General features: G+C 52.1%; 1 protein-coding gene across 1 annotated transcript in view; it reads left to right on the top strand.

The window, feature by feature from the left end:
* LOC130888848 (maestro heat-like repeat family member 5) overlaps positions 1–23,236 on the top strand; it is a 74,301-nt gene extending 51,065 nt beyond the window's left edge. The window contains exons 18-30 of the mRNA XM_057792211.1: positions 2,246–2,395; positions 3,204–3,358; positions 12,079–12,238; positions 13,234–13,414; positions 18,158–18,302; positions 18,743–18,857; positions 19,631–19,774; positions 20,915–21,091; positions 21,620–21,775; positions 22,287–22,409; positions 22,560–22,662; positions 22,815–22,889; positions 23,136–23,236. Coding sequence (XP_057648194.1) covers positions 2,246–2,395; positions 3,204–3,358; positions 12,079–12,238; positions 13,234–13,414; positions 18,158–18,302; positions 18,743–18,857; positions 19,631–19,774; positions 20,915–21,091; positions 21,620–21,775; positions 22,287–22,409; positions 22,560–22,662; positions 22,815–22,889; positions 23,136–23,236 — 1,785 coding nt within the window. The remainder of the gene's footprint in view (positions 1–2,245; positions 2,396–3,203; positions 3,359–12,078; positions 12,239–13,233; positions 13,415–18,157; positions 18,303–18,742; positions 18,858–19,630; positions 19,775–20,914; positions 21,092–21,619; positions 21,776–22,286; positions 22,410–22,559; positions 22,663–22,814; positions 22,890–23,135) is intronic.
* The last annotated feature ends 1,386 nt before the right edge of the window (positions 23,237–24,622 follow it).

Raw genomic sequence — 24,622 nt, 5'->3', positions numbered from 1 at the left:
TGGGTGAGTAGGTGGATGGATGGATGGATGGATGGATGGATGGATGGATGGATGGATAGATGGGTGGGTAGGTGGATGGATGGATGGATGGATGGATGGATGGATGGATGGATGGATGGGTGGATGGATGGATAGATGGATGGATGGATGGATGGATGGATGGATGGATGGATGGATGGGTAGGTGGATAGATGTATGGGTGGGTGGGTGGGTGGATGGATGGATACATAGCCAAAGCAGACTGCCACATCTGTGGGTGGCAATAAACACATCCTTTTCTAAGTTGTTGAAGGGGGACCAGGCAGAGTGGAGGGACACTGGGACACACTAGGCCATGTGTACCTTGGACAGGAGCCTTCGTAGGTTTCCTCAAAATTATTTTCTCACGTTTTTCCAGCCTTCTCTAGGTTGTTTTTCCATTTACCACTCTCCCACCCCATCACACCGAGGTTTGGACTGTAATCCTCAGAAGCCACACAGATCACACCCGAGGCTGTGAGCTAGGGACTTCCATTAGCTGGTGGCCCACACTAAAGTGGCATCCGAGCTGGGAGTTCATGAAGTCTGTGAGGTGTGAGCTCTTTCTTGCTCAGGTTGGGTTGAACTTTGGCTAAGAATGACCCCTGTGATTGGCATACTTGCCGGTCCTTGTGAGACCTAGCCTTCCACTTCTCAGCAGGGTCCATGTGGGGCCTGGTAGTTGAACCGGCCTTCAGTAAGCAGCCATGACATCCTACATAAACAGAAGACAGAAAAGTGGGGCGCATGGCTAGTGAGAGTGCCCCAGCAAGACTTTGGTCTGATCCCATGGACTCCAGAACACAGCAGCTACAGTGAGCTGTCTGAGTATTAGGCCCCTTAGAAGTTTCATACAGACTCTCTCAGTCCTTGGGGCCAGCACCTCCATGGGCCTGCCTAAAATGAAGGAAATCTCAGTTAGCTGTAGTTTGTATCACAGAACCTGGACTGGGGGCAGAAGCAAGGCAAAGAGGGATGAGTTCCACTGGCCGCCAGCCCAGCAAGTTCCAGAAGAAAGGGGAGCCACTGGGAAGCTTAGAGTCCAAGGTCTGCAGAGAGGCAACCTGCTCTCCATCCATGGGGGAGGCACAGAGGAGTAGGAATGGGAGGATCTGCTGACTTCGAGATGGAGACCTTGGAGAATTCCAAAGGAGAGCAGATATTCTGGGCCTCGATTCCCCTCCCACGTCTGTACAGGACTCCTCGTGTGGTCCTGGTGTGCACTACACATTTATCACCGTCCTCTTCATCTTTACCACCAGGTATCACTATCACCATCATCACTAATACCCCCATCATCATCGCTATCATCACCATGCCATCATCCCCACCCCTACCCTCACCACCATCATCACTAATACCTGCAACCTCACCAACATTCACTATCACCGCTCCCGTTGTTATCACTAATACCCCATCATCACATCATTCCCATCATCATCACCACCACCACCACCACTATCATTGCCACCTCCATCATCCCCACATCATCACCCCCTCCGACACCTGCCGTAATCAACATCACCCATATCCTCACCCTTGCCATCACTACCACCAACCCACCATCTCACGCTTACTCGTGGCCTTGATTAACACTCAACTTCACAGGAGTCTCTCTCTCTCTCCTGTTCCTGTAGTACTCTGGGCTCTGAGCATCTCACCACTATTCTAATTTGAACTTTCTGTGAGGTTGAATGCGGTCTACATCTGTGCAGATCAAAGAAGCCACTGGCCCCACGTAGCTGCTGAGCTCCTGGCGTGAAGCTAAGGCTGCCAAAGAACTGAAGTTTTAGTTTTACTAAATTAAATATTGATAGATTTAAGTATATCTTGGATCTAAACTACTGAGTGGCAGGATATTATAGTGAACAGCCAGTCTTTCCAGAAGGTTCTGTCTGTGTGTGATCTAGCCCAGCTTTACCCTCCACGGCACTAGGGAGGACGAAAACATAGAAACTTAGACTTACCACCTGAATCCAAGAACAAGCCAGTGTTGACTGGGAAAAAAGAGTCCTATGCCTGCTCAGTGCTAGACACCAAAACCCATCCTTCCTGTCCCTAGACATTGACTGAGGCAGAGAGATGTGGAAGATTGTATACTGGGCCCACATAGAGAGCCTAGAGGAGTGGGTGCCTAGATATTTGGGGAGTCTGACAAAGAAGAAGGGTTAAAGGGGACAGACACAGGGTTTGGCATGATAAGCTAACAGGCTCTCCACTCTCACAGGAGATCATGGGTCATCTTGAAATGGCAGAGCTGACTGATCTCATCTGGACAACCATCGATGGCTTGGGCTCTACCAGCTCTTCCTGGGTGCAGGCATCTTCCAATATGCTTTTCCTTGCCGTCCAGGAGCATGGGGACAACCTGGCAACTGTGAGGGGTTGGGACCTCACCCAGGGCCAGGGAGGAGAGGGGAAGAGTTGAGGACTAGGCCACAGGCAGCATCTAGGGACCTTCTCTAGAACAAAATGGAGAAGACTGGGATTCCACGCAGGCAGCAAACAACCCAATTAGTGGATAAATGGATGGATGGATAGGTGGGTGGGTGGGTGGATGGATGGATGGATGGGATGGATAGATAGATGGGCAGGTGGATGGATGGATGGATGGATGGATGGATGGATGGATGGATGGATGGATGGATGGGATGGATAGATAGATGGGCAGGTGGATGGATGGGTGCATGGATGCATGGATGGATGCATGGATGCATGGATGGATGGGACAGATGGATGGGCGGGTGGACAGATGAATGGATAGATGGGTGGGTAGATGGGTGGATGGATGGATGAATAAATAGATGGACAGGCGGACACAGGGGTGACTCAAGGGAGCCTTTGTGGTCCTGGTGACGATTGCAGAGTCATGGGGTAATTATATATTGATCAAGTATAACTACGGACCATAGAGGAATGAGATGACATGGGGAGAAAACGTTCAGAACTTGTAGAGCTTGTGGTCTGATGGGTGACAACATACAGACAGAGGTGGGCAGAATGGCCCAGTAGGGGCAGAGAGAGAGTGATGAACCCTACAGAGTGAGAACGGTGCCCCAGCAGGAGACAGCTCATGCCAACTTCTCCAAACGCCTCAGACAGCCCTACTGGGACCTCCCTTCAGGCAAGGTGTGCAGAGCAGGTGGGCTCTCCCCTTCAGAGCCCTCCCACTACTCCCCGAACAGGTGGGTAAAATGAGCAAGGCCATCCACCACCACCTCTGTGCCATCCAACTGCCCCAAGCCAAGAACAATGTCCTACGTGTCATCAGCCTCCTGGCCCGGAACCACATCCCAGAGCTGGTGGCTGCCTTCCTGGACTTTTCCACTCCCCTGGACAGGTACCTAGCCCTACTCTCCCCATTGACCCTATCACCTACCCTTCATCCTTCCTCAAGCCAGGGTCACAGCTTCTGCCCTCCTGTCTGTCCATCACAGTCAACAGGAACCCAGAGTGCTTGGCGTAGGGAGGGGGTTAGCACCTCTGTTCATTTAGGCTTGCCTCTGGTAGGCATTCCACAGAAATGTCTGTCCCATACTCCACTACCCATGCTAAGTGGTCCCTAATTCCCGAGTGCTCCTGGCAGGATCCCTACCAACCACAAAGTTTCCCCATCCCTCAATGTGGACCCCTCTGACTTGTTCTGCTGTTCATTCTCTTCTTCCTGCTGAGCCTCCTGCCCCACTCAGGTGGACCTGCCTCTTCTCCCATACCCCTGGACCCCCAGCTCTGGGGATAGACCAGGGTTCTTGGTACTTTTCATGTCCCTCTTCTCCCAGAATCCCACCTCTGGATCCCATATCCTCAGTCTACAGCACCCACCATTCATTCATGACCTGGCACGAGTCACCCCGCACTTTTTGATGGTATAGCATCTGCTCAAAGATAGATTCTGCTTTCTCCCCTTTCCAGACTAGAAACCCCCTCTGCCCCTCGTCTGCTTGAATCTCTTATTCCCTCCAAGATCCAGCAAGCCTTTACCTAGTGGGGTCCTGCCTACCTTCTCCACCCCTGCTCCCACACATATCCTCCCCCTCCCCCTGTCCTCACCCAGTTCCCAGGTCAGGTTCCACCAATCAGTCCCACCTGGCAAACCCAGCTCCTTGCCCTGGGTGCTGTCTTTGCCCCACCTGCTCTGGGAACTCTGGAAACCTGGGAGAGAGCTCTTCCAGAGCCTAGAGTCTTCTCAGTGGAGAATTCTCACCTTAGCGGGGAGGTGTCCTGTTTGCATGAGCAATTCCTATTTCCTTTGTGTTCACATACAAATGCTGCTCTTTCAGCTCTGGACTTTCTGGTTCCTTTAAGATACTGTTTTAAGCAGGAGGTGGTGGTGCATGCCTTTCATCTCAGCACTCTGAGAGGCAGAGGGGGCTCTCTGTGACTTCAAGGCCAGCCTGGTCTATAAGGCGAGTTCCAGGACAGGCTCCAAAGCTACAGAGAAACCCTGTCTCACCAAAGGTTACATTTTATTTTGTGAAAGTCAGAGGACTACTTGTTGGAGTCAGTTTTTTCCTTGGCTGTCTGAGTCCTGGAGCTAGAATACAGTATCGGGTTGTGGGCCAGTGCCTTTACCTGCTGAGCCATACAGATGGCCCAAGTTTTACCTTCTTTATAAATTACATGGTCATGTGGCCTAGATGATGTTTTTTTTTTTTTTCTCTCTCTCTCTCTCTTTGAAACCTAGGTCTTTTACTAGGTGAGGTATTCCAGCCTAATTTCCCCATGCAGCTGGTGCATCTTTGACTATGTAAGCAAGTCTTTTCGTTCTTATTTCTGGGACATTTACTTGACTGTGTTTAAATGTGGTCTCTGCCCAGGTTGTGGTCTCTGGTCTGGTGCTACTTTCCTCCCGCCTCCCCCTTCATGGTCACACCTGCTGATGCTCTTGGCTTTCCCCTAAACTCACTGTACTCCTCATTATATCTCTTCTGCCTTGCCCAAATGTCCCTTATTAAATGTTTATCTGAGTCGTACCTCTTGTGGCCACCCTTTGATTTTTTTCCCATTTCCAAGGTTTTTTGTGTATGTAATATACACATATGTATATGATGTACATGTAGAGACCAGGAGCTGACACTGAGCCTTCACTGAGGCAGGGGCTCACAGTTTACACCAGAGTTCACGGATGTGGCTAATCTCTGCCTTCCAAGGGCTGGAACTGCAGGTGGGCTGCCACGCCCACCTGACATTTATGTGAGTTCTGGGGATCTGAACTCTGGTCCTTATACTGGCAAAGTAGGCTTCTTAAACCACCATCTCCCAGGCTTGAAAGTCTAGTTTGTTTGCTTGCTTGTTTGTTTTTAAGACAAGTCTTGCCAGGCTGGCCTTGAACTCCTCCTCCTCTGCCTCAGTCCTTGAGTTCTAGGATAACCTAGCTGAAGTCATTGGTTTGTCCTTCCTTCCTTCCTTCCTTCCTTCCTTCCTTCCTTCCTTCCTTCTTTCTTTCTTTCTTTCTTTCTTTCTTTCTTTCTTTCTTTCTATTTCTTCCCTGAGTTCAGCCAATTCTTTTCAGGTCATACTGAAGATTTGTCCTTTCTTGAGCATATTCAAGGTGGTTGGGTCTCTAAGCACTTGCTTGCTGTGGGGTGAGGAGTCCAGGTTTCCTCTGTAGAACTAGCACTCTGAAGCCATCTTCACTTTGCTGACTCATAGGTTCTAGTAGCTGCAAATAATCTGTAGAGCTGTTTGTCTTGGTGTTCTATTGCTGTGAAGAGATGCCACGACCAAGGCAACTCTTAAAAAAGAAAGCATTTAAGTGGGAGGCTTGCTTACAGTTTCAGAGGTTAGTCCATTATCATCATGGAGGGATCATGGGAGCAGGTGGCAGGCAAGTGTGGGACTGGAGAAGTAGCTGAGAGCCACATCCTGATCCATAGGTCAGGATGGGTCTGGCTTGGGCTTGGGCTTTAGAGACGTCAAAGCCCATCCCCAGTGACACACTTCCTCCAACACGGATACACCTCCCAATCCTTCTCAAGTAGTGTCACTCCCTGATGATCAAGCATTCAAATATGTGAGCCTATAGGGGCCATTCTTATTCAAATCGCCACACTGTTCATTTTGGAGCTGCTGGAATGTTTCACGGGCTTTCAAGTCCAACGGCTCCATCTTCTGTTGGCTCCATCTTCTGTCAGTACAGCTGAGAGCTGGGCCATCTCAAAGACTTCGGGCTTGGTGATAGGCCAATACATATGCCTTCTAGTTCTTTGGGCTCCTTTTTCTCTTCTTTGACAGGAATGTTTCCCTCTTTCCCTTTCACCACCAAGTCTCCTCCCCTCTTACTCTTCCTCCCCTTCAATCCTTCCTCCTCCTCCTCTTCTTCCATCTGACTCCTCTTCCTCCTCCCTAGTCCTCTCCTCTCCCTTCTTCCTCCCAAAGCTTTGCATATGAAGATGACAAAGTGTTTAACTCCTTCCCTGTGTCCCCTGAGGTTGGGCAATTAGTGAGAGCCAGTAATGAGGAGTAAGAACGTGTAGACAGACACTCCTCAGCACTGCTGGTGAAGGGAGGTGCTCTGACCTCCCAGAGTGCTCTCTCTTCTGGTGTATTTTAAGACTTCAAGGGGATTAATCTTCCTGAAGGTGACTTTGGCCCAATCTGAGCTTTTATTTGCCCTCTGTCCTCTTCCCAAAGGTTTCTCTTATCTGCTTCTGTCTCTCAGAGCCTTGTGGTGGAGGGGTGGAGCCTGCCCACCAGGGCTGGTGTGTTTTCTCTTTACTCCCAGTGAAGGGACCATGGTTACACTGCTCCCTCCCTGCTCTGTGCTGTCTCTCAAAGAATCTGGGAAAGTGCAGATGTCTGCAAGCAGCACTCCCCACCCCCACCCCCACCGCTGCCTAGTAGGGTTCCATCTCACTGCCAGAGTTTATGCCTTCCTCAGTCCCAAGCACCGTCCCCATGATAACAGTTACAGAGCCTGAGTGTGCTGCACACCAGTGGAGCCTCTCTGGATTTCTCTGGATTGATATTGGCTTCGACCAGTCACCTGGGCACCGTCATTTGTGATGGTTTTAAACATAAAAGTCCAGCTGGACAATTTGGGGGCTGCATTGGTGGTGGGAATTTAAATATCAAAATAGGCTTATGGTTCAGATTCTTAGGACAGCATCTGTCTCCCAGCCAGAGTGCTGAAGTGGGGAAAGGAGAGGGGTTCCTCTTTTTTTCCCACAGGGCAGAGATTTGTTTGTGTACTGCTTCCTTTTTTCTCTTCCCTAAACTACACACATAACTCTATGGAGAGATCACCTATTAGGTGCCCCTCATGGACAACCTTCATTAAAAAAAAAGAAAGAAACTGCATGTCCTAGCTAGATGTGGTGGTGGACGCCTAGAATCCCAGCACTCAAAAGGCTGAGACAGGAGGATTACAACTCTAAGGAGAGTCTATGTACAGACTCTGTCTCTGAAGGAAAAACAAATTGCCACCTTGCCTCAGGAAAAGAAAAAAGGATGTCAAGAGTGGTAAGGCAGGCACTCCCTCCTCCTCCGAGTTCAAAGACAGCCAGGTTTCAGACCAGCCAGGGAGACAAGAACGACCCTGCTTCAAAAAACGTACCATCCCAACAGTGCAATGTGTGTTGAAAGCCTAAACAGAACCGTGCAGTCTGGACTCTTCCAATGCCATTCTTCTTGCCTGGCTTTGATTCCTTCTGACTTCATGTTTAAATTTCATGGTGTCCCCCTGCAGCTCCCTCCTCACTGTTGCTGTGGCACTAACACTGTGAAGGCCAAGGGTCCTCTTCACTGTAGGAGAACATTTCATTGTTCCCCACTAGAGACCTTGACAAACAGTGCATCTGTGAACTTGCTTGTGTGTGTCCTAACATACTCGAGGACTCTATTTCCTGTGTTGTGGGGAGTGTGTGTGTGTGTGCGCGCGCATGTGCACATGTACGTATGTATGTACATGTGTGTTATCAGGGACAGTGCACCTAGAAGAGGGAGCTGTATTGTGTCCCACCTCCATGGAGGGTGGGGGGCATTTCCCAGTGTGCTCCTGCCGAGTCCCGCCCCAGGGACAGACTGCTGTTCTCGGAGTGTCCCTCTTGCTTCACAGCTTCACCAATGCTCAGCACCTGCATTTTAACCAATCATCCACATTTTAGCCAATTTGGTGGGTGCTGTTCACCTTATATTCATCGTTACTTCCATGATTGAGCTTGACACTTTCCTGGTTCATTTTTCTTTCATGTATGTGTGTACAAACATGTGCATGCGTGTGTGCATGGGCAGATGTGTGTGAATGACCATAAATGTGGAAGATGGAGGTTCGTGTCTGGGATCATCTTCAATTGCTCTTCTACCTTATCCACTGAACCGGTATCTCTCAGTCAAGCCGAGAGACCGCTCACTGACATGGCTAATCTCATTAGAGCCAGCTTACTCTGGAGACCCTCTCTCTACTCAGCCTTCAGGGGCTGGAATTACTGATGGATCACTATACCCACCTGGCATCTCTATGGTTTCTGGAGATCAAAATTCTGGGCCTCACACTTGCCTGGCAAACACTTAACCACTGAGCTGTTTCCCATCTTCCACTTCTTGCCATTTGGCAGTGAGACGACTATACAAAAGCCCGGTTTCCCACTGGCCGTCCCTCTTTTATAATATACAATATGAGACTCTTTCCCGAAAGCTGGACATGGTCCCTTCTTGCCTGCAATGTTAGGAATATCTTCTCCCATGCGGCAGCTGCTTTCTCACCCCTGACACATCCTCTCGTGAGCAGGTACCAATTCACACATCCTCAAGCACTGTCATCTTTTCTGTTGCTATTTTTTTGTTTTTTCGAGACAGGGTTTCTCTATGTAGATCTGTGTGTCCTTGGAACTCACTTTGTAGACCAGGCTGTCCTCAAACTCAGAGATCCACCTGCCTCTGCCTCCCAAGTGCTGGGATTAAAGACATGTGCCACCACACCCCTGCTATGCACTGTCTTCTAAGGGTCTCTTAATGGCCTTCAAATTGACCTCTCCAGCCCATCTGGAATGATTCGTGTATGATGCAGATATGGTCTCAGAATGCCGGCTCACCCCTCTCCCTGCTCAGCATCCCTCACAAACCAAGCACTTCTTGTCCTCAAGGGGCTCTACTTCTCCATCCCCCAGGACAACACTCAAGAGTTCTAATAGTGACAGCTTTGAAACAGTTGTCCTCTACAGAGCGGCCTCCCCTCTGACTTTCCAACAATTGTCCTCTACAGAGTGGCCTCCCCTCTGACTTTCCAAGAATGTCTTCTCTACTCTTGGCCCTCTGCACGTCCACAAAACACTTGAGAGCCAAGCACCCGAAAGGCCTTTCTTCTTTTCCACCTTTGATGGCTGTTTTCACTTGAGTGTTCAGAAGTACTCAACACTATGCGAGGGGCCGGAGAGATGTCTCAGGGCTTACAAGCATTTGCTGCTCTTTTGGAAGACCACAGTTTGGTTCCCAGCACGAGTGTTAGAGTGGCTCACAACCACCTATAACCCCAGCTCCAGAAGACCTGACACCTTCTTCTGTCCCTCCTTGGGTACTCACTGGCATGTGCATAGACACAGATACATACACTCACACACATGCACACTGCTAGAGAATTTGAGTTCACACTGCCCAGTCTTTAGACTGCTCAAACCCTAGCCTAACCACACAAATTCCTTTGGTTAGTATTGCAGCTTTGACTTCTAATATTTTCACATTTTCATTTCAGACTTATCTTTTTCTTTATTTTTCAACATGCGTGTGTGTGTGTGTGTGTGTGTGCACATGCAGGCACCTGTTGAGTTCAGAAGAGGGTATCTCATCACCTGACTCTGGAGTTATGAGTGTTGTGAGAGGCCCGATGTGGGTGCTGGGAATGCAACTTACGTCATCTGTAAGGGCAAGGACTCTTGACCATGGAGTCATCTCTCTAGCACCCAGACATGTCCATTGTAGACAGAATTTTATCAAGTTTGTCATAGCCAGTTTTTGTTGGAGTACATGTTCTATTTGTGTGTACTGTAACTGTCAATGTGTTTGGGATTGACTTCTACCCTTACTCTTTCCATCAATGTGTTCGGGATTGACTTTTCTACCCTTACTCTTTCCATCGATGTGTTCTGGATTGACTTTGCTATCCTTGCTCTTTCCAGACAAGTAAAGGAGTTTCAAAGTCCTTGGGTGAACCGCTACAGCCCTGGACTAATGCCTAGACTCTCCCCTGGGTATTGCACATTTTTTCCTCTATGCTAAAACACGTGTCGTAACTTCATTCTTATGGCTGGGCAGTATTCCCCTGCGTGTACTCTATGGTGGGTGCATGTACATCACTGTGTGTCCATCCACATTTGGCTCATCAGTTCATCTGTTGGGAGACACCTAGGTGGTCTACACCTTTTTTCTGCATGAGTAATTTGCTGTCAACACTGGCAAACAAGAATTCTCCCCTCTGCATCCCCAGCTCCCACATCCATTGAGTCAGAATATTTCTCCAGAAACACTACGCCTATACTGACCCCACACAGGCTCATGACTGCTTGCACAGAATCTACCTCCTAATATGTCCATATAATGACAGTGAAGGTTAAAGGCTACCTGAAAAGGGGTGTGTGTAGGGTATATGCAAAGAGTTCACCATGTTACACGAGGGACTTGTTCCGGGTTTATTTTGATTTGGATTGGATTTTTGAGACACGGTTGCACTGTAGCCTAGACTGGTCTAGAACTCACCATGTATTCCAGACTACACTCACACCCTTGCAATCCACCATGCCCAGCTAGAGCATCCCCAGATTTTTATACCCAAGGGAGGCCCTGAAACCAACCCCTTGCTGCCACCATGGGACAACTGTGTATGTTTGCTCTGTTCTCTGACTTTGGGGGTGCCTGCATTTAGTGAAGGCACAGGCTATGTGGCAGCATCGCATCTAAGCTCCCCCCCCCCCCAGGAACTGCTCCAGCTTTCCAGAGCGGTTCTGCCTCTTTACACTCCCCAGCAGCACACAGACTCCAGTTTCTCCACATCCTCGCCCAGGCTTGTGCTCTTCACTCCTTGGACTTTGCATCACAGTGGGGGTGAAGTAAAATGAACTGGTTCCCACTGGTGCCCACATCACCCATGTGTTTCTTCCATGGCCATGCATCTCTCTTTCTTGAGAAGGTCTGTTGGTCAGTGGATTCTGGCTGTGTTTCTCTTACTCCCTGTCCCCACTCCTCCCAAGCCTGCTTAGCTCTAGCACTCCCAGGGCAGCTGAGAGGAAGCTGCTCTTACCAACAGCTTCATGGAACTGGAGCCATCCCCACCTTGGTTAGCTGTTGGCCTTCGGGCTATCATCCTGCATGTGTGGGTACCATTGCTTCCTGGGTTGTCCTCCCTCCTTTTCCCACCCCACTTCCGTCTTGCACTCAGCATCCTCCGCACTTAGTGTCTGACATATCCGCAGTTACCATTAGGCTGTCACCCCTAAGACGTCAAGGATTTTGTCAATTTTGTATGTCTTGCTCTCCTGAATGTTGCTTCAAGGTGCTCAGCACAAAGGAGCAGCTGAGGAAGCAGCAGCCCCAGGGAGCAGATGGAAAGACTCGCCCACCAGACTCTCAGAGACTTGGGAGGACTCTCTCTCCCTCTAGCTCTCGATGCCGCCATCCTGTGGCCACTCTATAGAACACTCCTACGATCTTCTGTGCCCACCAGCTGGGACTGGCGTGATGTCCTTAAAGGTGGCCCCCTCGGGTCTGCCTTGCCACTTAGGAGGCCACTCAACTAAGTCCTTCTTGTCTTGTCCCCAAAGAGCTCTTTCCACCCAACACTAAAGGCCTGAAGACACTAGGGCAAGACTCAGAAAACATCATTGTTTCCTTACTTGCTCGTACTTGCGCTCCCTGCCCCAGGCCTCAGATGGCTGCAGGGCCAGTGCCCAGATACCAGACAGGGCTGTGATCTGAGTAAGCCTTTCTCTGCAGGTCTCAGCATCCAGCTCCCTTCAAAGTAAATACAAGGCCACCCTGCCCTTCACCAGGGCCCTAGACACAGGGCCTACTAGCCAAGTCCAGCAGGCAGGAGCCGCATCATGGCGCTCACAGCACCCCCTCTGCCCACAGTCATGTCTTTTGCCTGTGGAAGGCCCTGGGAGCTGAAGAGCCTGCAAGCCATTTGGTTCTCACTGTGCTGATGGCTTGGCTGCAGAAGAGGCCTCTGCCCTCAGATGCCAGCGACAGCAGTTCCTGTCCCAAGGAGAAGCCTTACTTGCGTTCACTGGCCGTGAGTCTCTCGCCCCATCCCTGGAGGGCAGCCGTGTGAGCACGTGAGTCAGTGTGCCAGGTTCCAGGGAGGAGGGCTGAGACACAGTCCACTGCCTATCTGGAGGAAAAGGTATGGGGCAGCCCAGCTCACAGACAGACTCCACACTCTGTGGCCCCAGGCTCAGTTCCCAATGACCAGGCTCAGAACTCTGAGCCCTCAGCAAGTCAGGAGTGGGCTGCCTGTAGGACTGCTAAAGAGATTTAGGGAGGCAGCCTTGGAGGGGAGGGGCCTCTGGCAATGCACAAACGGAAGCCTAGCATTTGGGGCTCAAAGCCATGCCCCGTATTGGTATTATAGACTTCTGGACAAGCCATAGGATTGGCAGCAATGCTGTTCCTGCAGGTCCCTCTCTCCAGTTTCTCCATCAGCCTACACCATATCTGCAAACCCTGGGACAGGACACCTGCTTGCTAAGGTGGCCATGTCTACACCTGGCAAGGCAGCAGCTGTGCCAAACTCTATGTAACATTTTCTTAGACAGATTCCTGACCTCCAAGCCTCCCAAGTGATAGCCCAGATAGGTTCTGGAAGATAGCTGCTTCCCCACACTCAAATCCTCCCTAGATAGATAACGACTTACAGACATAGTGCTGAGAACATAGGAGGTGCTTAGGTTGGGGTGCACTGGTTAGGAAGCATGGGTTGGGGAGCACAGGCTGGAATGCGCCAACTGCTGATGCGCCCGCTGATGACTCTAGAGCATCAGATAAAGAGCACAGGCTAGGGCACACCATCTGAGGAGCACCAGCGAGACTAGAGCAGCAAGTCCAGAGGCTCTAATGGAGGGTGCACAGGTGACATAAGCCAGCGCAGGTCAAATGACATTGCCTGGACACGTATGGTCTTGAGCCATCAGAACAGAGGAGAGAGGTGTGTTTGAGTGTGGGTTTTGGCTAAACACCCCTGGCCGGGAATTCCAACATTTCAGATCCAAACCCGCTCCACTCCAACAGGCCATGTACACAATCCACGAGCTACAGTTCGCAAGAGAGTTCAAGAAAGCCGTGCGGCATGCTTTCCCCCAGCTGTTCCTGGCCCTTCTGGCGCAAATGCATTATATCCTGGAGCTGGACCAACCCACAGAGCCTGAGCAAGAGCAGAAAGCCCAAGAAGCAGCCATGCCAAGTCCTCAGAGGTGAGCCCAAGGCCTCATGGACAGTTAACTGCAGGCCTTACACACACCTATAGGAACCTCCAGGACAAAGTTAGCTTCCTGGCCAGGGAACACACACACACACACACACACACAGTGTGGGGGTTGCTTAGATAGCAGGATCTGATCATTCAGTTCAGAGGTCAGATTCTTCAGTAGATCAGAAGTCTAAATTCAGAGGGTCTGCAGCCTTACCCCTATTACTTCCCTAGCTTTGGCTGTTCCCAGGATATGTCTGTAGCTTAAAGCTACATGACCTTAATCTCTGTTTCCAACATCCCATAATACTGTCCTCTGCCTGTGTCTAAAGGCCCACTTCATATAAGGACACCAACCACTGAATCTGGGCCACCCTAATAACTGCATCTCAACCTGATGGCATCCGCACGCTTGGAGGGAGGATAGTGGGGCGTAGCTCCAACATATCTTTCCGAAAGGGACAATAAATAGTCATGATCCCAAATGCCATTCATGACCAGGATAGCAACCAGAACAAATGATCCCCAAAACAGGTATGTGCCTGTTTTCTTTGTCCCCCTAGGGTATCTGGCTCCACAGACACTTATCAAAAAGGGGTCCCTGAAAACAGCTACCCAGTTATGACACAGGGTACATTTTTTAAGGAGGGATTTTCAAGACACAGTTTCTCTATGTAGTCCTGGCTGTCCTGGAACTCTCTCTTTAGACCAGGCTGGCCTCGAACTCAGAGATCCACCTGCATCTGCTAGGTGCTAGGATTAAAGGCATGTGCCACCACCACCTGGCAGGGGACCTCTCCTTGATCCATGCGCTCCTTGCAATGGGCTTAGGACATAGCCATCCCCCCACATCATGCACACGGGACAGCAGTGGTTCATGGTGGCTCTGACATTCCTCTAGCAAAGAGGCACTAAGCTGGACCACAGATGACCATCCAGCCCTCTCTCATCATAGCCAATGCTGTGGCTACCAAAGTGGACCATTGCTTGTCTCCGTGTAATGTCATGGATACTAATGCCCCCACCCACCAACCCACCTGGCCAGGATGTGAGGGGCATCCCATCCTGCCACAGGAGGGCCCGACTGCCTTGGGCTTCCCTTGCACCTGGTCACATGTCCCCAAATTCAATAAGCGCGTCTTTAGAAGCCACCAGGGCTCACTCTTTTCATTTGTTTGTGTGATGGTGTGCTTCAGCAATTTGTCAGTCTTAACAGCCCTCCCCAAGGCACAGCACAGGGAAAGAAATGTCACTTCTCAGATTGCTTCTGAATTTCAATATGCACGAAATCTCTTTTTTATTCACATCAACCATGCAAAATGCATGAATCTTCCCTAATAAGCTAATAAAACATTCTCCTCCCAGAGCTCAGCAAGGTGGGGAAGAATGCAAAGATGACTCCTCCCTTCTGCTTCTCCGCCCTCTGCACTCTTCCCCAAAGCCTTCCTCCCTCAGGGCTCTGCTTACCTGAGAGTCCCCTGTCAAAGCCTCTATGGCCACCCACACCCATAAACAGCAACCCCTCCCTCAGGCCATACCTGACCCTGGGCCATCAGTGCCTAACAACAACGCCTTTCCTGGTTTGTAGCCTCCGCCCCGTGGGTGGAAGGTTCTAGAAAGCAGGTATGTCTGTTTCCACACCCAAGGAAGGTCTCACATTCCTGAGCTCATGGGTAGCTTTCCCTGTGGAAGGAAAGCAGATGTATCCCTCTCCACCTCAGCTCTCCTTTCTTCACTGGCCACCCTGTAGCCAGGTCCTAAGTGTGACCCCAGCAGCCAAAGGCCCTGAAACATATCCTGGGTGGAATACATGAGCTCTGATTGGCCCATATTCAGTCATCTACCCAACCAATGAAAACGTCCAAGGCTCTGATTGACTAGGTGTGGCTCCTATATCCACCTAGAACTTGAACAAGACTTGGGTCTCCTTCCCCAGAGGAAAGCAGCCTGGCTGGGACCAACCAAAGAGGCCCAAACATGGGCAGGCCACATAAACAGGAGTGGCAGTGGGGCATCAGGGACGTGGCTGGAGCTCTTTAGGCCTCAGAGGACAGGTGGCATCAGTGAGATATATCACAGTCTAGGGCCTTGTGCCAGGTTGGCTGGCACTATGGAGAGAAAAAAGGGTGCTGAAGAGTGGATATAGGAACCCACTGCTGAATGCTATCGCCTGCTATTGGTCCCCTTAGGGTGGATGGCACAGAACGCTAGGTGGCAGGGTAAGTGAGCCTTGACACTGGAGGTTCCTGTCATCCTGCTCAACGAGGCTGGGCCCCATACCAGGAGTAGGGCTTTGGGTGGGGTATGCCTTTGGCAGGCAGGGGACATCCCTGAGTCACAAATATGTGTGTCAACCACCCAGGTCACTTCTCAGCTGTGTCCCTTGTCAGCCCTTGGAGGACTTCTCACTTAGTCAAACCACTAGGGGCTGACTGGCCCACTTGTGAGACATGTCATATCTCTATTCCAACTCTCTTCATCCTCACTCTCATCCTGGCATCAGTGTTGACCTTTGCCCTTCTGGGTCAAGGGACAAAGCCTAGTAATAGGAGAAAAGAAGCAAGAAGAGCACACTAGGCTCAGCACTCAGCACCACACCTGAACCAGGAGGACCCTGAGTTCAAGGCCAGCCTCAGAAAGAGTTTGAGGCCAGCCTGAGCTACACAGTAAGATCTTATCTTTAAAAAAAAAAATAAATGGAGGAGAAAGAAGCTCACATCAGGGTGGGTACAATCACAAACAGGGTAAAGATGTGGATGAAAAAACAGCTAGACAGTGGTAGCACATGCCTTTAGTTCTGGCACTTGGGAAGCAGAGGTAGGCAGATCTATGAGTTTGAGGCCAGCCTGGTCTACAGAGCAAGCTCCAGGACATCCAGGGCTGCACAGAGAAACCTTATCTTGAATAAAAACAAACAAACAAAAAGGGGGGAGATGTGGAGAAACAAAGAGCCTTGCCCAGTAACAGCGAGATGTGAGATGGGGCAGCTCAGAAAGGACGACTATGGCATGAACTGTCGTGGCATGTGCTTGTGACGCCAGTATTTAGGGAGCCAAGGCAGAAGGATCAGGAATAAAGGGGCCAGCCTGGGATATACAGAGAACGTATCTCCAGAGAAGAAGGGGAGGGGAGTGCCTGGAGAATATCCATGTGGCCCAGCAATCCCACTTCTGCTCTGGGTTTTCTCCTGGAATCAGGCAGAGATACCTAACAGTGTGTATAGCAGCTAATGGTCATCTCTCTGAAGCCCTGGCTGTGGCCATGAGGACAAATCAACCATGAAGAATAAGCTGTCACCACGGGCCCAAGGTGCCCCAAGACTAGAAGATTCCAAAATGTCTGAACAAAATGCCCTCTCACCCCTTCCCCTTCTGAAAGCCGTTATCTCTCGGTGGCTGTGAGCAGTGACTCGGAAGACGTTGCCTCTTTTTATTGCCAGCTTGGGGAGGGGTGGAGAGAGCTCAGCCATCGCGGCACGGCAAGCCCATGCATCAGGCTCGTGCACTCCCGGCAACTAATGGCAAGGAGCAGCCAGATGGTCAAGGAGCCAGGCCACCCTGAGCTCCATGGACCTGCATTCCCAGCTTTCTACCTGTGTTCAGTACTACACCGAATACACTGGATTGAGGCTCCTCACAGGTACCCCGCACCTAGCAAACATCAGGTCGTTTTTCATGGACACAGGACAGAGGAGCCGTGGATAAGGAAATAAACCATCTGAACTTCCACAACGCCACACACCCTAGCTCACCTCCCTCCCAAGTACTCCTTGCTCATTTTTCTTTGCCAAGATTTAAACATCTGCATCCTTCAAGGACACATCTAGGACCCTTCCGACCCTAGGTCATGAGAGACCCTAGAGCCCAAGACTTCCCAGAGCTCTCTCCAGCCCTGTCTCCTGTGCTCTGCCCCAAAACAGCTGCTGAGCAACTAAGAACTCCGCCTACTGTGAATGCATGATTGTCACCCGCTCTGGTGGTTTGGATGAGAATGGTCCCCATAGTACTCAGACATTTAAAATCTTGGTCCCCAATTGGTAGAACTGTTTGGGAAGGGAGGTGCAACCTTGTTGGAAGAGGTGTGTCATAGGGGGTGGACTTTGAGGTTTCAAAATCCCAAGCCCAGTTATTGAGTTATTGCTCGTTCTCTCTCTCTCTCTCTCTCTCTCTCTCTCTCTCTCTCTCTCTCTCTCTCTCTCTCTCTCTCTCCCCCTCCTGCTTGTGGATCAGATGTAAGTGTTCAGTTCCATGATAGCCATGGAATCTATCAACACTCTGGGATCATGAGGCCCCTAATTAAATGGGTTTTTTTTATTTTTTTTGGTTTGGTTTGGTTTGGTTTTGGTTTTTCAAGACAGGGTTTCTCTGTAGCTTTGGAGCCTGTCCTGGAAGTAGCTCTTGTAGACCAGGCTGGCTTCAAACTCAGAGAGATCCGCCTGCCTCTGCCTCCTGAGTGCTGGGATTAAAGGCGTGTGCCACCACCGCCCGGCTTAAGTGCTTTCTTTTATAAGTTACCTTGGTCACGGTGTTTTGTCATGGCAATAGAAAAGTAACTAAGACACTCACCGCAGCAGGACCTAGTGGTGGGTGTGCTTTGCTGTGTCCTTGTGCCCTGTACACTCCTCCTCACCCTGGCCCTTAGCAGGAGGCAGGCTCCAGAGCCAAGACAGCCTGGGACCCCATCCCAAGAACAGGAGAAGGCTCGGGTGGCATCAGCCACTCTGGATAGACCCTGCCTTTCTGCTTGGCTGCAGCACATCATTGGAGGCCCTGAAGAGTCTGCTGTCCACCACGGGACACTGGCATGACTTTGCTCACCTGGAACTGCAGAGTGCCTGGGAGCACTTCACATCCATCAACACCTACCCCCTGGCTGTGGGCCTCCTTGCCAGGTACTAATGGGACAAGGGAGGGGAGGCTGGGCCAATGAAACCACAGCGGGCAGGCCTTGAGCACTGTGCCTCACTTGAGGCCACCCTGGGCAGCCTAGAGGCAGCACCTCTTGGGTCTACATACGCTTACGGTACCCTGGAGCACAAGAGGCATGGGCTACACTCCCAGGCATATGAACTCAGAGTGCGCAGGTGCAGAATCCTCCCCCAGTCCCACCCTGTCCTGGGACCTCAGGAACAAAGGCTATCTCAAAGGCTATCTGTTCCTCCTCTGCCTTCCCCGTGCATATAGCCCAGGCCTGGCACGTGGGAGAAGAACACAGAGACACATGCCTGCTCCATCACACTGGGCTGTACCTAGCTGCCCAACCTGGCCAGCCTGGGAGGTGGTAGCAGGTACACTCAGGGGCAGTGACCACAAAACCAGGCCCCGCCCCCAGGGCCATGGTGCAGAATCACTGCAAACAGATCAAGGCAGTTCTCAGCTACTTATTGCCCGGCCTGCAGAGCCAGCAGGAGCGAGAAAGGAAGACAGCCATCCTGGTCCTCATTGAGGTAGGGTGGGGAGGGTGGGGTGGGGGGAGCAGTGGGCCCCAGGTAGTCTGTGTCCCACCCTCTGGCTTCCTCAACCCAAGACAAGATGCCCACCTGACTCACCCCATGGGGATAGCTGCCCAGACTGACCCCTTCCAGCTCTGCAGGGGCCTCCTCTCAGGACCTTCAGCCTACAGCCTAGGGGACCCTGTCTTTTCACCTTACCCTGCCCACGATGACCCAAGCAGAGTTGAGGATCCCTGGGTATGGACTTGGCAGATCATACTCAAACATGGCCTTGTTCTGCTCATATGTAACTCCGGGTCCCCACCCACTCCCACCCTAGAACCGTGAGCTACATACAGGGTAATGGTTCGACAAGGGCTGGGATGTGGCCACTTCACCACCGTGGGCTCTGGCACAAGCAGAGCTTCGAAGGAAGGGTGGCTTCCAGAACTGGCATCAGCTACTAGGTCTCTAAGCCGAGAGGGGGCCTTATGTCTCCTCCCAATCCACTGGAAGGATTTGAGAGCTGCCCTTCCTGGGGTCCTGTTTCCCTATGTCCCATGCGCTTCTATGGGTACAAGTTGGCTCCAAACTTGCTAAATAACTTCCCTCGGCCTCAGCTTCATCAGCCATACATAGAAAGGTTTGGCCACTGAAGTTTTAAATACTTGCTAACCCTGATATTGTGGGCATGCTAGTCAACCATCCTCCCCTAAGCCCACAACAAAGACACAGGCTGCCCAGGAGAGAATGCCACGCCTGAACCACTTATTCTCCGGGTCCCCCAGTTCCTCTATAGCCCTGCCCTGTTGGAGGTGATTTCTAAACAGGCTGCGCTGACGGTACTGGCCCAAAGCCTCCAGGACACCAGCCCCGAGATCCGTGTGGCCAGCCTGCAGGGCCTTGGAAACATACTCTTCCACGCAGAGAAGGTGAGGGCCAGAGTGCCATGTAGCCGCAAGTGTCGGGTGGGCAAGGTTCAGTGGGCTGGAATCCTGGCTCTGCCACCTGGGACACACTCTAGGAGAGGACACCCATGTTCCCCAGGAACATGGCTCCTCACCCTGAGAAGGGATGGACCCTCCTGCACAACCCAGAGGCCCACTGAGAAACCAGGCAGACAGAACCCTTCACCTGGTACAGAGAGAACACCCCTTGAGAATCATGTGCCCCTATCCCCCCAATTCTCCATTTCCAATGAAGTCCCCTATGCCACCACCATCACAAGCCACATCCGACATGGACAGTTTATGCTGAGGAGGACTGCAATGCTGCCTTTGGGGGCCTGCCCTTCCCTCGTCTCCCCCAGCCCAGTTCAGGCCCTAGGGTCCTGGGCATCCTCCTCACTGCAGGGACCATGTAATGAGCAACAGCTGAGGCCCTGGTAAACCCCTTCCCAGACTCCAGCGAGAAAGTCTGTTCAGTCCTCAGCAGCCCGCCTGCTCCCAACCAAAAGACGTGCCCGTTTCCCCCTTAGCTCCTCTATCAGAACCCCATCCTACCAGGCTAGACCCCAGGGCCCGGCACACTGACTACACCCACAGGTGCTCGCATCTGCATGGCCAAAAGACAACTCTGTGAAGGTGAACCTAGTATTTCAAACCAAACAGAACTTAGGAGACAAGGTTTGTTTATAAGAGGAAAGCCACCCTGATAAAAGACCCAAAGGTGGGAATATCCTGTTGACTTCTGACCACTCACTGAGAGTTCAGGACACACAGCCAACAAGTGGGGCTGGCAGAATGGGCTGGAACAACAAACAGCAAAAGTGTAAAAATGGCCCACAACGATTCCTTGCAACACAAAAGTTCTGGAGGCCCACCTCAGTAAATGTGACCTGACCAGCCTTTCGTAGTCCAGCTGACCCCATCTGACCTGAAGGGAGCCAAACACGAGAGTGAAGCCCCTGCGGGGCTCAGAAGCAGGAAAAAGCAGCGCCAGGCCCAGGAGGGATAAGGACCTGGGACTCAAGGGCAAGGCAGCAGCAGGGCTCCGGTCAGATACCCCAAGTGAAACCAGGTGAAGGAGGCAGACCTGAGCCTGCCCCCCACTGTCTACTGCCTTCCCCATAGGGAACCCTGCTCAGAGGTCAACTGCCAGCTTTCCTCAATGGCTTCTTCCAGAACAATGAGGCGGTGGTGGTAGGCATTATGGGCATGGTATCGGACGTACTGCACCGCTTGGGCACAGAGGGCGCAGGTGCCCAGAGTCTCTGCATCTCTATCAACACCCGCTACTTCTTTGATGACGTAAGCATAAAGACAGACGCGGCTGGGCTCGCCCCCTGGGCCCTCCCAACAACTCCCTGGCTTCAGGACCCCTTCTGCCCTCCCACTGCACCTGACTCTGAACCCAGGGGAACCGAACCCATGGGCCAAGCTGTGCAGCCACAGTGCACCAGATCTGGCCAGGTGTCCACCAGGAAGTGTTCCACGCCTCCTCATGGCTGAAGTGCCAAGTCTTACTTGTCCAACCAACCCTTCTGTGTCCTGGCCCGTGTGGTCTGTAGTAGGCCACCCCAATTAGGAAATGGGGAATAAGTCACCTAGCTGCCTTCATGGTTCTGGTTGTCAGGATAACAGTGGGCACCAGAGGTCAGGGCGATTCTATGGGAGGATGTACTGAGACCTTGTCTGAGAGAAACTCTGACCCTCCTCTGAACCTAAGGGAGCAGTACCGACCTTACCCTGGGTCCCCGAGCCTGACTGAGGAAGTCCAAGGAAGTAGGGGCCCCAAGCTGGGAAGCACTGGCACCTCACTAAGTCCCTGCCTCGTAGGAGCGGGACAATGTCCGAGCAGCAGCTATGGCACTGTTTGGGGACCTGGTGGCAACGATAGCAGAGAAGGAGCTGAGTGGCCTGCGGCCCCAGGTGTGCCTAAGTATGGTGCCTCTGCTTCTGCACCTCAAGGACCAATGTCCAGCTGTTGTTACGGTCAGTGCCCACCCGCAAGCCTTTCATCTTGGTCAAAGGACAGGGCGGCCAGATCGGGTTGCCCGAGGGTGGGGTAGAGGGCAGCGGCAGAAGGTCTGGCCATCTGCAGGGCTTTCCCGATCACTGTCCCCTCCCGTGTGTTCCCACACTCATTGGAGCCAGCCAGACCTGTGGGTCTACCGGCTAGAGCAGAGCATGATGGGACACAGGCAGACAGTGCACCTGCTGACACACAGACAGAGCCCTCTTCATTGTGCCCCGCTCCTTGGACTCTCGATCATCGGAAGAGGAGACAATAGCAGCCAGCTCCCCAACAAGCTCAGGCAGAGCTGAGTACCTACCTACCTTCCACAGGGCACCATATCCCTAGCGTAGGAGCAGCTTCCCAGACATCAGCACAGTGGGCTGTTGAGGTGCCCCTACCCATTGCAGCTGTGGTCTCAGGGAATGGGAAGCTCAGGCTTAGCCACACACGGGCAGTGGGTGATCCCTCCCATGGCTGTCTCCACAGCAGGCCAAGTTTGCTTTCTACCGCTGTGCCGTATTGCTCCGCTGGCAGCCACGGCACACCCTGTTCTGTACACTGGCCTGGGAGAAAGGCCTCAGTGCCCGCCACTTCCTCTGGACCTGTCTGGTGAGGGGCGAGGGTGCAGGGTCAGTAGTGGGGACCTGAGGTAGCTGCACACCCACGGACTCTCCTTCCCAGAGAGGTGAGGCTGGCAGGGATAGAGGTCAATAGTCCCTGAGGCACTTGGCAGTGACAGGTGGGCTCTCCTCTGACCAGATGACACACAGCCAGGAGGAGTTTAGCATCCACTTGTCGCAGGCCATCAACTATCTGCACAGCCCTCACCGCCACATCAAGACCTGGGCAGCTCTGTTTATAGGTGGGCAGCATGGGCCAGGCTCACCTGCCCTGCCCACCCATCACCACGGCAGAGGAAGGGGTGGGGTTAGGGAGTTGGGGGCTTCTGGAAGCTCCTTGGGGCTGGGCCAGAACAGCCTGCATCCAGCAGTCGTGGCTCTCCATCTTGCACAGGGTACACCACCTGCTACCAACCCCAGGCCGTGTCACAGATGGTCAACGACATGGACACCAGGCTGCTATTCTCCAGTGAGCAGCCCACACCCTGGGCCTGTCTCCACATCCCAGCTTTCTGCAGCATCCCTATCTCAGATGGTGAAAAAGACAAGGACCCAGGCCTCCTGAGCAGACCCCCACCCCACCAGAGCACTCCATGCTGCCCAATGGACAGAAAGAACCCTCTTATCCTCCTACCCAGACGGAACTGACCTTGGGGGGGGTGGAAGGTTGCTCCCAGGCCAGAATCCCTTTTGACTTGTCCTTTTTCTCTTGAAGCTTTTAAAGATCTCAAAAAAGACCCGGAACCTGGCATCCGGGAATTTGCCACCAGACAGCTCGCGTTCCTTCGGGAGGTGTCAGCCGAATCCAAAAAGTGACTTTGAGCCATCCTCCCCCCAAGCATCTCACCCGGAACAGCCCTGCCCCAACCCTGTCCATAGAGCTTGGTTGTGTAACATTTTTCCATTTGAAAGAAAAATCTAGATTCAACAACAAAAAAAAGCGTAGTAGCTGCCAGTTTCCTGCCTGCCATAAGGACCCTCTGCGGTGGCCAAGCCAAGTCCTTAAAAGATACTAGCAAGATTCAGAGGCCCAGATGGGACAGACAAGCAGGGGCGGGACAAACCAACTTGAAGGTCTGTGATACTCTGCTAATAACTGCTCAGGGGTGGAATCAACTCCACATGGCCAGGGCTGCGACCATAGTGCCCACAGTTGAGCATGGTCATTCTCTGGGAGTGGGGCCTGAGAGGAAAGTCTCCAGTGTCCTCACCTGAGAGCTATGCAGGGCATGTGGAGCAGGTGGAAGGGAAGGGCACCCCAGCAGGCTTCCCTATTACAAAGCAGCATCTTCCTCCAACAGGGCCAGTCAACCCCAGCTGTAGGCCCCCCAAGTTTGCAACAGTCTAAAATAGGTTGCCTGACTCCCTGAGAGTACCCCTGAATTCCTTCTCAGGCAGAGCTTAGGAGACTCACCACGGCATGTTATTCTCAGGACCCAATAGATCTGCCAGCTACAGCAAGGGACCCTCCAGCTAGCCCTCCAAGCTCGGGCTCTGTGCCCACCACCCAAAAGCCTCCACGCTACATCCCCCAGGTCTTATGGAACCTGTCAGGTAGACCCTGCACACACACCCTCACCTGAGGGGATCCCCATGGACCATATCTCCAGCTCCTGGACTATGTCCCCCTGGGGCAGGGACATCGTGTGGAAGACTTGGATGGCAGACTGAAAAAAGAAACAGTGACTTTGTGCAAACATGCCATAGGTGTCGTGAGTTTACAGCACACACAAGGTCACCACTACTGAGTTTGGGAAAGGAACACCCCCAAATGGCTGCACCTCGCCACAAGGCCTGCCTAACTGAGACAGGCAGAAACAGTGATTGCTGGGGCTCTAAGCAGGCCCCTGAGGTTTCTGGGACCTAGTCCAGGGCTAGGTAGAGCGGGAGGCCATGGGCAGGCATGAGGAGCTTGAAGAGGGAAGGGTTCAAGGTGGGTGACCAGTGCAGGTGAGAGGGGCCCTGGGACTGTTATAGGCACAGAAAGGACAGGTTTGTAAAGGCCTGAGGATTATGCCATAAGTGGTGTCAATGCCAAAGGACAGACAGCACATCCCCAGTGACATGTGTAGCCAGCCCTGCCCCTCATTGTCCCCTTTCCTCAGCTAAGAAGCAGATCACTGCTCAGAACCTGAAAGCAGGAAGATCAGGCCCTCCACGGGCACCCAGCCTTCCACACTCTCAGAGCTAACGTACTCCACA

This window comes from Chionomys nivalis, chromosome 17, assembly GCF_950005125.1.
Source record: "Chionomys nivalis chromosome 17, mChiNiv1.1, whole genome shotgun sequence".
Lineage (NCBI taxonomy): Eukaryota > Metazoa > Chordata > Mammalia > Rodentia > Cricetidae > Chionomys > Chionomys nivalis.
The sequence above is the reverse complement of the archived record's forward strand: the minus strand, read 5'-3'. Positions and strand labels throughout refer to the sequence as shown.